General features: G+C 40.3%; 1 protein-coding gene across 4 annotated transcripts in view; it reads left to right on the top strand.

Annotated features, from left to right (window-relative positions):
* Window positions 1-14728, top strand: part of GOLPH3L (golgi phosphoprotein 3-like) — a 50174-nt gene that overhangs the window by 30126 nt on the left and 5320 nt on the right. For 3 of the 4 annotated variants that reach the window (XM_011937813.1, XM_011937812.1, XM_011937814.1), the window contains 2 exons: window positions 4312-4443; window positions 6162-6276. In XM_011937813.1, the coding sequence (XP_011793203.1) occupies window positions 4312-4443; window positions 6162-6276 (247 nt within the window). The remainder of the gene's footprint in view (window positions 1-4311; window positions 4444-6161; window positions 6277-14728) is intronic. The other variant, XM_011937815.1, reaches the window with a different exon arrangement.

Here is a 14728-nt window from a genome sequence, read left to right as displayed (position 1 = left end):
GAGGCTGAGGCAGGAGAATGGCGTGAACCCAGGAGGCGGAGCTTACAGTGAGCTGAGATCGTGCCACTGCACTCCAACCTGGGTGACAGAGCAAGACTCCGTCCAAAAAAAAAAAAAAAAGAGAAAAGAAAGAAAAGGCTAGTGAATAATCACTTTTGATTTGTTTTGTTTTGTTTTTTTTTTTCACAAGGTCTCACCATGTTCCCAAAGGCCGGCCAACTCTTGGCCTCAAGCGATCCTCCTGCATTAGCCTCTGGAGTAGCTGGGATTACAGGTGGGAGCCACTGTGCCCCACCAGCCACTTAGTTTGAATGCTATACAAAGCCATTTGGATTCCATCCTTAAGGCTGAGAGGATGTTTGAAAGATTTTTAAGCATGAGAGCAGGGAGTTATATTATTACACTTGACGTTAAAGATTGTCCTGGCTATAGCAGGAAAAATAGAATTAGAGGTCCTCTAGGCCTGGCAGTATGGTGGTCAGATATTAAGTCTTGATAAGCTTAATGTTTAATGTATTATTGAATCTTGGAAAGTAGAAATAATCTTCAAGGGGCCCCCAAACACCAAAATTAAAATCCAAGAGGTGAACAATAAAGATAACATGAGGATCAAATTACCCTGGGGTAAGTTGGTTGGTCAGGAATAAACTTGATGGTTGAGGTAAAGTGGGAAAACTGGGCTTAAATGTGCTCCCAGTTGTGTAGCACTCCCATATTCCCTCTGTACTTGGCTCTTGGCAGAAACAAATGCAGATCTTTCCCTCTGGAGGAAGATGTCCTCAATTTAGGCCTCCAGAATCTCATAAATTCACAAAACGTTAAATTGTGAACCTCTTAAAGATCATCAAACATACAAACAAGGAAGAAGTGACAAATAAATTCCTCAGATATTGTCAGATATCAAAGACTTCATATATAGTCACATATTAAAATAATCAAACTAAAAATATGACACTTTTAAAGAAATAAAATAATCACAAAATGAACAGCAAAAAATCACAAATCACCAGGCAAATGTAAAAAATAACTAAATAAAACTTTTACTAATGAAAAATTATTGAGGCCGGGCACGGTGGCTCAAGCCTGTAATCCCAGCACTTTGGGAGGCCGAGACGGGCGGATCATGAGGTCAGGAGATCGAGACCATCCTGGCTAACACAGTGAAACCCCGTCTCTACTAAAAAATACAAAAATTAGCCGGGCGCGGTGGCGGTCACCTGTAGTCCCAACTACACGGGAGGCTGAGGCAGGAGAATGGAGTGAATCCGGGAGGCGGAGCTTGCACTGAGCTGAGATCCGGCCACTGCACTCCAGCCTGGGCGACAGAGCGAGACTCCATCTCAAAAAAAAAAGAAAAGAAAAAGTTTTGAAATCAAAATCTCAGGGTTACTTTGAATTAGTAAATAGGAAGCCACATATTTTTTAAAAACTCTCCAGAGGCTGGACGTGGTGGCTTATGCTTGTAATTCCAGCACTTTGGGAGGCCGAGGCAGGCGGATCACCTGAGGTCAGGAGTTCAAGACCAGCCTGGCCAACATGGTAAAACTCCGTCTCCACAAAAATACAAAAATTAGCCGGGCGTGGTGTTGTGTGCCTGTAATCCCATCTACTTGGGAGGCTGAGGCAGGAGAATTGCTTGAACCCAGGAGGCGGAGGTTGCGGTGAGCCGAGATTGTGCCACTGCACTCCAGCCTGGGCGACAGAGCAAGACTCCGTCTCAAAAACAAACAAACAAAAACTCTCCAGAAAGCAATACAGAGAACAAGCAAATGGAAAATACAAAAGAGAGGTTAAAAGACGGGGGGTTAAAATAAGAAAGACTGAAGTCCTAGAAGGAAAGAATAAAGAAAATAGAGACCTAAGAGCTGAGAATTTTTGAAGCTAAGAAATGAAACCACAGTTATAGGAAGCACAACATATACCAAACAGAATAAATAAATTCATGTACAGTCATGTTTTAGTCAAACTGCAAAACACCAAGAGAGATCTTAAAGGACCAAAGAAAAGATACACCACCTACAAAGAAACCACAATCAGTAAGATAGATTTCTCACTGCTATATTAGAAGCTGGAAGAGGAAGGCATACTATCTTCAATGTGATAAGAGAAAATGATCAACCTGGAATTTTATCTCCAGAGAAACTATCTTTCAAGGATGATGGTGAAATACAAAGACATTTCAGATAAGCAAAATAGAAACTGCCTCCAACAGACTTTCACTTAAGGAAATTCTACTTTAGGAAGAAGGAAAATGGTACCAGAAAGGAAGTCTGAGATACAAGAAGGAATGGTGAGCAAAGAAATTCATAAGAACCTGTGTAAATCTAAACAAGTGCTACCTGTATAAAATAATGATGATGATGATATATAATTTATGAGGCTAAAAAAAGACAATACTGGACAATAAGAAAGTGGTTAAAATATTAATATTTAAAATTTAAGTTTTATGTTAATTTTAAATTAATGTATCATGTATGTTAAAATTTCAAGGATAACTTCTAAAAGTACATAACTTCCAAGCCAATAAAGGAAAATTGAATTTAAAATTTTTTTAAATAAAAAGTTATTTTAGCTAGGTGCAGTGGCTCATGTCTGTAGTCTGAGCTACTCAGGAGGCTGAGGCAGGACAATTGTTTGAGCCCAGGTATTCAAGTCTACAATGAGTTATAATGGCCCCACTGCACTTCAGCCTGGGTAACAGAGCAAGACCCCACCCCATCTCTTAAAAAAAAAAAAGTAACCCCAAAATATGCACAGCTATGATCTATCAGTAAAACAGCACCAAAAAACAACCACTTAAAAATTTCTCTATTTAGCTTTGTGACCTCTGTTATGCTGCATAACCTCTGTAAGCCTTAGTTTTCTCATCTTTAACCCGTGGATAGTAGTAGTACTTCCTTTATAGGGTGGTTGTGAAGATATAATCAGATAGTGCAAGTAAAAAGCTTAGCACAAATCTAGTACATAATAGGTATTAGCACATATCTAGTATATAACAAGTATTCAATCGACATTAGTAATTAGATGTTAGTTACTGCTGTTAGACAATACCAGTGGCTCTCTTATATGTATATTCCCTATACAAAGGGAAGGGGAGCTAACATTTTAAGTGCCTGCTATATGCTAGGCACTATACTAAATGCTTTCTTATATATTGCATCTCATGTAACCCTCACAACAATCTTGTGGAAATATATATTAGTGTCCGCATTTTATAGATGAGGACAATGTACTTCAGAAAGGTTAAGTAACATACCCAAGGCACTTAATGATAGTGGGTTTCTATTATACCTTCCATTAAAAGAACTTCAAATTGGCCGGGCACGGTGGCCCACTCCTGTATTCCCAGCACTTTGTGGGACTGAGGCTGGCAGATGACGAGGTCAGGAGTTTGAGACCAGCCTGACTAACGTAGTGAAACCCCATCTCTACTAAAAATACAAAAATTAGCTGAGCATGGCAGTGCACACCTGTAATCCCAGCTACTCAGGAGGCTGAGGCAGGAGAATCACTTGAACCCAGGAGGCGGAGGTTGCAGTGAACTGAGATCATGCCACTGCACTCCAGCCTAGGGGACAGAGCAAGTCTCCGTCTCCAAACTTCAAATTAATACGTATCTAGGAGGATTAAAAGCTAAAACGGTTTTTACTTTTTTCTGACTTATTTTACCCCACTCTGAAATTTAGTGTCATGGAAACAGATTTCAAAAAAGCCAAAATTCTCCTCAAAAATTAAAATTTTGTATGTCAAGCCAGGTGCAGTCACTCATGTCTGTAATCTCAACACTTTGGGAGGCCAAGGTGGGAGGATAGCTTGAGGCCAGGAGTTGGAGACCAGCGTGGGCAACATAGCAAGACCTTGTCTCTACAAAAAAATATTTTTTAAAAAATAGCCAGGCATGGTGGCACATACCTGTAGTCCCAGCTACTCGGGAGGCTGAGGTGGAAGGATTGCTTGAGCCCAGGAGGTCAAGGCTGCAATGAGCCATCATCATGCCACTGCATTTCAACCTGGGGGAAAGAGCGAGACCCTGTCTCAAAAAAAAAAAAAAAAAAAAAATTGCACATCATTTATTGACTGGCAGCAAACCATGGGAATTCACTAAAGATGTTGAAATCAGACAGAAAATCTTATTTGGGAGTGTTTAAGAGGATTAAAGAAACATCATCTTCTCTTACTCTGTACTTTGCTTTGAGTTCATGTAGTATGATGTGAAATGAATCACAACAAAGTGGCCTGTTCTTAGGGTGCCTGCTGGAAGTCAGTATTCCTCTCAGAATATTCTTTCTCTTCTCTTTTCTCCTTTCCTAGGGTTACACATCTTTCTGGAATGACTGCATATCATCTGGCCTGCGAGGGGGCATCCTGATAGAGCTGGCCATGCGGGGTCGAATCTATCTGGAACCCCCGACCATGCGTAAGAAGCGACTACTAGACAGAAAGGTACTGAATCCTCTGTGAACGTCCGTGGCTTATGGAAAGGCAAATACCAACAGTACATTTGGGAAGAACAGAAAGATTTGAGTAGTAAGATAAAATAAATATCACTGACTCAGCAGTTCTATTGGCTAAACAGGTTAATTATCCTATAGCAAGAGGAAGAAATCAAAGTATCCATAGTCCAAAGAGTTATAGGAAGCTCCTGGTTTTGTCTTCCTTGTTTATACAGAAAAATCACACTTAGGATGCTGTTGATTAAACTCCTATATCTGTAACTATAACATTATAAAATAACCAGGTGCAGTGGCTCATGCTTATAACCCCAGCACTTTGGGAGGCCAAGGCAGGTGGATCACGAGGTCAGGAGATTGAGACCATCCTGGCTAACACGGTGAAACTCCATCTCTACAAAAAAAATTTTTTTAAAAAATTAGCTGGGCATTGTGGCAGGCGCCTGTAGTCCCAGCTACTCGGGCTGCTGAGGCAGGAGAATGGCGTGAACCCAGAAGGCGGAGCTTGCAGGGAGCCGAGATCACGCCACCACACTCCATCCTGGACGACAGTGCAAGACTCATCTCAAAAAAAAAAAAATTATGAAATAGAGTATGATGTAGGGGGAGGGACTCATATGGGTAAGATCAGTCATTGATTAACCCTGGTTATTCTTCAATAACTATTCTGTTTCCTTCCATTTACTGCAAGTTCTTTCCAACCATACTCCTGTATCCATTTTCTTACTGAATTTTTCCACTCACAACTTCTTTATCATCCTAAGCACTCAACTTAAACTACATTCTTAGGTATCACCAGCTTCTTTTCAGTCTTTGATTTATTTTTCTCTTTTCACCGATATGTGGCATTTGACACTTTTTATCACTTTGAAACTTTCTTCATTCTTGGCTTTTGTTATTATCTTATTCTCTTGCTTCTCTGACTGTACACTGTTTCCCTACTTCTCCATTCCTTAACATCCAAGTCTCAGTTTGTATCCCTTGAGTGATTTTCTATCCTTTCAGAGATATCATTTACCTTTATAGCTTCATCTGTCACCTTCATGAGATTAATTTTCAAATTTCTAGGCAGGTTTTGTTTTTCCACCTCCAGAAACATATTTAACTATTGGCTAGAAATTTCAACTTGGCTATCCCATGTCATTTAAACAAAAAACAAAGAAAATCAAATTATCAACCTTTCCCCAAAACTGACTTCCTTTTCTGGCTTTCCTACCTTTATTTATTTATTTATTTAAATTTTTATTTTCTTAATAGAGACAAGATATTGCCATGTTGCCCGGGCTGGTCTCAAACTCCTGGGCTCAGGTGATCCACCTGCCTCAACCTCCCAAAGTGCTAGGATTACTGGCATGTTTCCTACAGATGTTTCCTACCTTTATTGATGGTTTCAAAACCGAGCCCAGATGTTTCTTACCTTTATTAATGGTTTCAAAAGTTGGTTTCCAGACTCAAAATGAGTTGTTATTGAAACTTTTCTCCATTATCATTCATATCCAGTTTGTCACTAGGGCCCACTTCAAATGTTATTTTTGTCTTCACACTATCACTCCGTACTATATTTTAAACTTCTTGAGGACAGGGACAGTATATTATGCTTCCTTACATTTCTTGCAACACTTAACCAGTAACATATATATGATATATTGAAAGATTTTAACTTGAATGAAGTGAAGGAATCAGGGTTCCTTCTTTCTCCTTTTCTCAAAGGTACTGCTAAAGTCAGACAGTCCAACAGGTGATGTCTTACTGGATGAAACTCTCAAACACATCAAAGCAACTGAACCCACAGAAACTGTCCAAACATGGATAGAGCTACTCACTGGTAAGATGGCTTAAAATAATATATGAATTTCACATTTCGTTATCTTTATCCTACCCTGAAATTTAGTAAAAGAAGTACCGAAATTCATCGTGCTGGATGAGATAGATGTGGTTCACTATTTAATTTTAATGAGGGACAGAAAAAGCATGGCTAATTGATACCTAAAGTTTTCCAAAGCTTCACCTTATCTTTTGCCACCCCACCCAAAAGCTCTTTAACAGTATTCTTCACAAGCAACTTATAGAGAGGACAATGAGGACATTGGCATTGATGCAATCTATTATTCTTATTAGAATTTCCCAGTTTTAATTTGCCAAATAATAGTTTATTGCATGGCCATTCCACATTTGTTTATCCAGTTGATGAATATTTGAGTTATTTCTACATTTTGGCTATTGTGAATAATGCTGCTGTGAACATGCATGGACAAGTTTTTGTTTGAACATGTTTTCATTTATTGTGGGTATGTAGCTAGGAGTAGATAACTGGGTCATAAATCGAGTAACATTTTTATTGTGGTAAAATACACGTAACATTTATTTATTTATTTATTTATTTATTTTCCGAGATGGAGTCTTGCTCCGTCTCCCAGGCTGGAGTACAGTGACGCGATCTCAGCTCACTGCAACCTCTGCCTCCTAGGTTCAAGCAATTCTCCTGCCTCAGCCTCCCAAGTAGCTGGGATTACAGGCACATGCCACCACACCCAGCTACTTTTTATATTCTTAGTAGACAGGGTTTCACCATGTTGGCCAGGCTGGTCTCAAACTCTTGACTTCATGATCTGCCTGCCTCAGCCTCCCAAAGTGCTTGGGATTACAGGCGTGAGCCACCATGCCCAGCCAACATTTGTTATTATTTTAGCCATTCTTAATGGCTTAAGTGTACGATTCTGTGAAATTAAATATATTTGCAGTATTTTGTAACCATCACCTCTATCTACACTATACCGAAAGCTTCCTCATCACTACCCCCTAAAACGCTGTACCTATTAAATGATAACTTCTTCTTTCTCTCTCCCGCTAGTCCCTGGCAACCTCTATTCTACTTTTTGTCTCTATGAATTTGCTTACTCTAGGTATCTCATATAAGTAGAATTATACAATATCTGTCATTACTTTGCCTAGCTTATTCACTAAACATGTTTTCAAGGTCCATTCATGTCACAGCATATATCAAAATTTCATTCCTTTTTATGCCTGAGTGATATTCCATTGTATGTATATAACATTTTTGTTTAACCATTCATCTGTTGACGGACACTTGGCTTGTTTCCACCTTTTGGCTATTGTGAACAATGCTGCTGTGAACATTGATATACAAATATCTGTTCAAGTTCCTGCTTTTAATTCTTTTGGATATATACCTAGGAATAGAATTGCTGGGTCATATGGCAGTTTAACCTTTGAGAAATCACCAGACATTTCCACAGAGACTGCACCATTTTATATTCCCACCAGTATTGCACCAGGGTTCCAATTTGTCCACATCCTGATAACCACTTGTTCTTCTCTTTCTTTTCTTTTTTTAATTATAGGCATTCAAGTAGGTCTGAAATGTTATCTCATTGTGGTTTTGATTTTTATTTTCAAATGAAAATAGTTTTCATATCATTCCTATTGACTAAAAATATTGAGCATATTTTTATGTGCTTACTGACCATTTATATATCCTCTTTGGAGAAAATATAATTTACTTTTCCCATTTTTAAGTTTGATTGTTTTGTTGTTGAGGGGTTTTTTTGTATTTATTTATGAGATGCGGTCTCACACTGTCACCCAGGATGGAGTGCAGTGGTGCGATCTCGGCTCACTGCAGTCTCCACCTCCCGGGCTCAAGGGCCTCCCACCTCAGCCTCCCGAGTAACTGGGACTATGGGCATGCACCATCACACCTGGCTAATTTTTTGTAGTTTTGGTGGAGATGGGGTTTTGCTATGTCGCCCAGGCTGGTCTCTGAACTCCTGAACTCAGACAGTCTACCCATCTTGGTCTCCCAAAGTGCTGGGATTTCAGGCATGAACCACCGTGCCTGGCCAGAAGTTCTTTATATATATTCTGGATATTAATCTTACCAAGAACAGCTCAGTCATGGAGACCCTAACCCAGAGGCGCTAGAGGAATTAAAGACACACACACACAGAAATATAGAGTGTGGAGTGGGAAATTAGGGATCTCACAGCCTTCAGAGCTGAGAGCCTTAAACAGAGATTTACCTACATATTTATTGACAGCAAGCCAGTCATGAGGTTTACTAAAAGTATTCCTTATGGGAAATAAAGGGATGGGCTGAAATAAAGGGATGGGCCCTGGCTAGTTATCTGCAGCATGAACATGTCCTTAAGGCACAGATCGCTCATGCTATTGTTTGTGGTTTAAGAACACCTTAAGCAGTTTTCCACCATGGGTGGGCCAGGTGTTCCTTGCCCTCATTCTGGTAAACCCACAACCTTCCAGCGTGGGTGTCAAGGCCATCACAAGCATATCACAGTGCTGCAGAGATTTTCTTTATGGCCAGTTTTGGGGCTAGTTTATGGCCAGATTTTTGGGACCTATTCCCAACATATCCCCCTTCTTTGTTTTGCAAAGCAATAAAAGCAAAGGCAGCTTTGTCAAGGTGAGCTACTTCTCACATGAGTTAGGATCTGCATCTGCAGACTATACAAAGACAAACAACACAGATTAATAACAGAATCATCATTGAAATCACAGAACTTCCAAGTGTTTTTATCCATTTTAATGGGTTACTAGCTGTTAATCCATCTGCAGCTCCTTCAAGCACTCCAGTTCCTGGCATTAAGGTCAGGTGTGCCTGGGATGCTTTAAATATTCGTTCTTTTAATTTTGCAATATCCAAAGACAAGTTTGTAGAGTGTCCTTCTAGATGGTTTTTTATTCTTTCCCAAATTTTGATCTCATTAAGTGCTATTAATAGTTTCCACAAATCCTTACGTTTACCCCTTACAGCGGGCCATATCATTTGAGGTTGAGGTGCCACTCTATTGCCATGTTTCCAGATAATAGGAACTCTTGCCATACTTCTTACCATTTCTACCATCTGATCATTTTGTTCAGACCAGCTGAACATAGTGTGGCCATGACATGCAAACTGAGAGGTGTAATTCAAGCTAAACATCCCCTTAGGGGACCAATCAATAATGATTCCATGGGAATCGTTGCGCAGCACCTCTTTGTGTTCTGCAGTGCAATCTTCCTAAACAAGTATGTTCATTTTTTCTGGTCAGGTTCAATTTTGTTTACAAATAGGTTTTTGAGGGCGGTATGCCTCAATTATAGGAGCAGACTTATTATGGAAAATACTGCAGTCAGAAAGCATGTGTAACTGTGTCATAGAGTGATTACATCCAGGCATTATTGCCAGCCAAGATTGATAAATATGCCCAATAAGTATAATTGTTCTCTGTGTCAGCCCTTGTTGAAGGAATACTCATGGCAATGGTGATCACTGCTATCATAGCTTTTGTTAAATTACTCATTGTGACTGGTTGTCCCGCTTTCCTCAGGTTTTCTTCCGCCATCTGTGACAGCTTCTTGATCTGTCCCCAGGTGGGTGGCTGTGTTCGACGGGTGTTGCTTGTGACAGTTGGGGTCCTCCTCAGCATCAGTCTCAACATGGCTGCAACTGGGGGGTCCTCGGGATCCTCCCGGAATCTCTTCCTCGGCACCTGTCTCATGATAAGGTTTTAGGTGTCTTGATGGTATCCAAATCAGCTGTTGATTTGGTCCTGGAGAAACACAAGCATAACCTCTACCCCAAGTTATTATTTTACCTATTTCCCAACTTTTTCTTATCAGATCTCTCCACCAAACCAGTTGTTTTGCTTCTGTCTTTGCAGCTGGTTTCTGTAGATGCTGTTCAGCTGCTGATGACATCTGGCCTTTAGGCAGTCTCAAAAAATTTGCAGTTAATTATGCTAGATTCAGTTGTATATGGGCTATCCTGTAATCCCTATTTCCCCCTGTTTTGTTTTTGCAACTGCTGTTTCAGGGAGAGATTCATTCTTTCTACTATGGCTTGTCCTTGAGAATTATATGGAATACCAGTAATGTGTTTAATATTCCATATAGAGAAAAATGTAGCTAGAGCTTGGCTAGTATAGCCTGGGACATTATCTGTTTTAATAGAAGCTGGAATGCCCATCACCACAAAACACTGCAAAAAGTGATGTTTAACACAGGCAGAAGACTCTCCTGATTGGCATGTAGCCCAAAGTGAGAAAAGGTGTCTACACATATGTGCACATAAGCTAGTCTCCCAAATGAGGGAACATGGTGACATCCATTTGCCAAAGAGAATTAGGTTCCAGTCCTCAAGGATTAACTCCTGTAAAAGATGAGGAATGTACCATTTGGCAAGTTGGGCTTGCTGGATAGTAACTTTAGCTTCTTTCCAGGTAATGCTATATCTGCATTTGAGACCAGAGGCATTAACATGGGTTAAATTGTGAAAGTGTTTGGCGTTAGATACTGCATTAGCAACTGGGCAATCAGCCATTTGATTCTCTTCAGTTAAAGGTCCTGGAAGAGGTTTGTGAGCCCTAATGTGAGTGATGTAAAAAAGGGTGCATTCTACTCCTAACTGCTGTTTGCAGTTGGGTAAATAAAGTCATCAGTTGTTCATCTGTATGAAATTGTAACTGAGCATTTTAAATTAACTGTGTGGAATGAACCACATATGAAGAATCAGAAATCACATTAATAGGCATATTAAAAGCAGTCAATACCTCAATTACAGCTACAAGCTCTGCTTTTTGAGCTGAAGTATAGGGCATCTGTAAAACTTTACCTTTAGAGCCAAAATAAGAAACTTGACCATTACCAGACCCATCTGTAAAAAGATTCTCAACACCTTCAATTGGTTTAAATTTAGTCATTCTAGGGAGAATCCAATTAGTCAGTTTCAAAAATTGAAACAGTTTCATTTTAGGAAAAGGATTATCCAGAATACCTTTTCGAAGTCAGCTAAATGGGTTTGCCAAGTGAGATTATTTATAAAAGCTTGCTGTATTTGTGCCTTCATGAGAGGTACAACAATTTTTCCAGGATCATATCCATGTAATTTAACAATCCGAATTCTCCCATTTTCTATCATAGTAGCGATTTGATCCAAATAAGGAGTTCGAGTCTGTGAATTAGTATGTGGAAGAAAAAGCCATTCTACTGAGTTCTGCTCTTGGACAATAACACCAGTAGGTGAATGCTGAGTTGGAAAAATTAGCAAATCTAGAGTCTTCTCTGGATCTATTCTATTTATTTGAGCTTTATGGACTTGCTTTTCAATTTGTTGCAGCTCTGCCTCAGCTTCTTTTGTTAATTGCCAAGGGCTACTGAGGCTAGGATCTCCTCTAAGGATAGAAAATAGATTACTCATGGCATAGGTAGGGATGCCTATAGCAGGTCATAACCAATTAATGTCCCCTAGTAATTTTTGAAAGTCATTTAATGTTTTCAATTGATCCCTACGTATGGCTACTTCCTGTGGCACAATGGTAATGTCATTTACTGAGGTCCCCAAGTAGGAGTAAAGAGTAGTAGTCTGAATTTTGTCAGGAGCTATAATTAAACCAGTGTGAGAAATCAAATTTTGCAAGTAATCATAACATTGGAGTAATATTTCTCGAGTGGGGGCAGCACAAAGTATATCATCCATATAATGAATAATGTAACACTGTGAAAATTTTTTATGAGTAGGTTCAATTGCTTGCCCTGTATACATCTGGCAAATTGTTGGACTGTTTAACATGCCTTGTGGCAACACTTTCCAATGAAAACGCTTAGCAGGCTGCAGGTTGTTTACTGCAGGAATTGTAAATGCAAACCATTCACAGTCTTGCTCAGCTAAGAGAATAGTAAAGAAACAGTCTTTTAAATCTATGACTATTAAAGGCCAATTTTTTGGAATTATAGCAGGAGAAGGTAGTCCTGGCTGTAATGCTCCCATAGGTTGCATTACTGAATTGGTGGCTCTAAGATCTGTTAACATTCTCCATTTACCTGATTTTTTCTTAATTACCAAAACTGGAGAATTCCAGGGGAACATGTTGGAGCTGTGTGTCCGTTTTCTAATTGTTTATTAACGAAGTCCTTTAAAGCCTCTAGTTTCCCTTTACTTAGCGGTCATTGTTCTATCCAAATTGGCTTATCTGTTAACCATTTTAAAGATATAGGTTCTGGAGGCTTAACAATGGCCGCCATCAAAAATGATATCCTAAACCTTGGCAGGAACTTTGTCTTTCTGCTTGAAGTGGTTCCTTCAAACTTTGCAAATTTTTTCCTAGTCCCATACCAGGGACATGCCCCATTTCATGCATCATATGTTGACTTTGAGGGCTATGTAATTGCTCAGGAATTAGAACTTGTGCTCCCCATTGTAATAAATCTCTTCTCCATAAATGTATAGGTACAGAAGTTTTGGTTGAATAGTACCAGGTTGTCCATTGGGCCCTTCACAATGTAAAATATAACTACGTTGATATACGTCAGAGGTTTTACCAACTCCAACTATGTTAAATTGAGTGGGTTGAATTGGCCATGCAGACGGCCAGTGCTGTAGAGAAATGATTGAAATGTCCGCTCCTATATCTACCAAACCTTTAAATTTCTTTCCCTGAATAGTTATTTCACAGGTAGGACATTTATCAGTAATTTGATTCATCCAATAAGCAGCTTTGCCTTGTTTATTTTTGCTTCCAAATCCTCCTGTTCGTTTAATTTCACTTTTCCCCATTCCCACATAAGGCACAATCAGAAGCTGTGCTATGCGCTCTCCTGGCTCTGCTTTCCAGGGAATAGAAGTAGATATAACAATTTGAATTTCCCCACTGTAATCTGAATCAATGACTCTTGTATGTATTTGTACTCCTGTTAAACTTAAACTAGACCTTCCTAGAAGTAATTCTATCATCCTCGCTGGCAAGGGTCCACTGACTCCTGTTGGGACCTTTTGCGGGAGTTCCCCAGGCAGAAGGCTCGCAGCTGTTGTGCAGCATAAATCTACTGTGGCACTACCAGCTGTGGCGGGGGACAGACATTGTACAGGGGTGAGGGAATGGCTTAAGCCAGAAATGCCCTGGTTAGGAACGGGCCTGAGACGGGCACCTCATGGCGTTTCCCAAATTTAAAAGGAAAAGGCTCAAATGCAGCTATAATAATGCCCTGTTGATCTGGGGGGTGTATCGTAACAGGGAACTGCTTGCTGATTATTTCTTCTGCTTCCTCAAATTTGTTTGTTTTTGGGGTTTTTTTTTTTTAGACGGAATGTCTTGCTCTGTTGCCCAGACTGGAGTGCAGTGGCACAATCTTGTTTCACTGCAACCTCTGCCTCCTGGGTTCAAGCAATTCTCCCTGCCTCAGCCTCCTGAGTAGCAGGGATTACAGGCTCCCACTACCACACTGGCTAATTTTTGTATTTTTAGTAGAGATAGGGTTTCGCTATGTTGGCCACACTGGTCTTGAACTCCTGACCTCAAGTGACCCACCCACCTTGGCCTCCCAAAGTGCTGGGATTACAGGCATGAGTCACCATGCCTGGCCCCCCCGAGTATATTTTTTTATTTCAGTTATTATAAGTTTTAGCTCCAGAATTTCCTTTTGGTCCCTTTCTCTATATCTTTATTGATACTATTTTGTTTATACATTGTTCTCCTGTCTTTATCCTTTTTTTTTTCTTCTTTTTTTGAGCATCTTTAAGACAGTTGTGGCCAGGCACGGTGGCTCACACCTGTAATCCCAGCACTTTGGAAGGCCAAGGCGGGTGGATCACTTGAGGTCAGGAGTTCAAGACCAGCCTGGCCAGCATGGTGAAACCCCGTCTGTACTAAAAATACAAAAATTAGCTGGGCGTGGTGGCGGGCACCTGTAATACCAGCTACTTGGGAGACTGAGGCAGGAGAATCACTTGAACTTGGGAGGTTGCTGTGGGCCAAGATTGTGCCATTGCACTCCAGCCTGGGCAACAAGAGTGAAACTCCGTCTCAAAAAATAAAATAAAATAAAAGATAGTTGTAGTGGGTGTGGTGGCTCACACCTATAATCCCAGTACTTTGGGAGGCCCAGATGGAAAGATCACTTGAGTCCAGGAATTTGAGATTAGCCTGGTCAACAGTGAGACCTCTTTTCTACAAGACACAAAATTAGCTGAACATGGTGGTACACGCCTATAGTCCCAGCTACTCAGGAGGCTGAGATGTGAGGATCACTTGGGCTGGGGAGGTGGTGGCTGCAGTGAGTCAAGATCACACCACTCCACTCCAGCTTGGCAACAAAGCAAGACCCTGTCTCAAAAAAAAAAAAAAAAAAAAAGTTGCTTTCAAGTTTTTCTCCAGTAAATCCAACATAGGAGGCTGAGGCAGGAGAATCGCTTGAACCCGGGAGGCAGAGGTTGCAGTGAGCCGAAATCGTGCCATTGCACTCCAGCCCGCGCAACAGTATGA

The sequence above is a fragment of the Colobus angolensis genome, unplaced genomic scaffold (genome assembly GCF_000951035.1).
Source record: "Colobus angolensis palliatus isolate OR3802 unplaced genomic scaffold, Cang.pa_1.0 Scaffold169, whole genome shotgun sequence".
Classification (NCBI taxonomy): domain Eukaryota; kingdom Metazoa; phylum Chordata; class Mammalia; order Primates; family Cercopithecidae; genus Colobus; species Colobus angolensis.
This window is presented reverse-complemented; position numbering and strand designations above follow the sequence as displayed.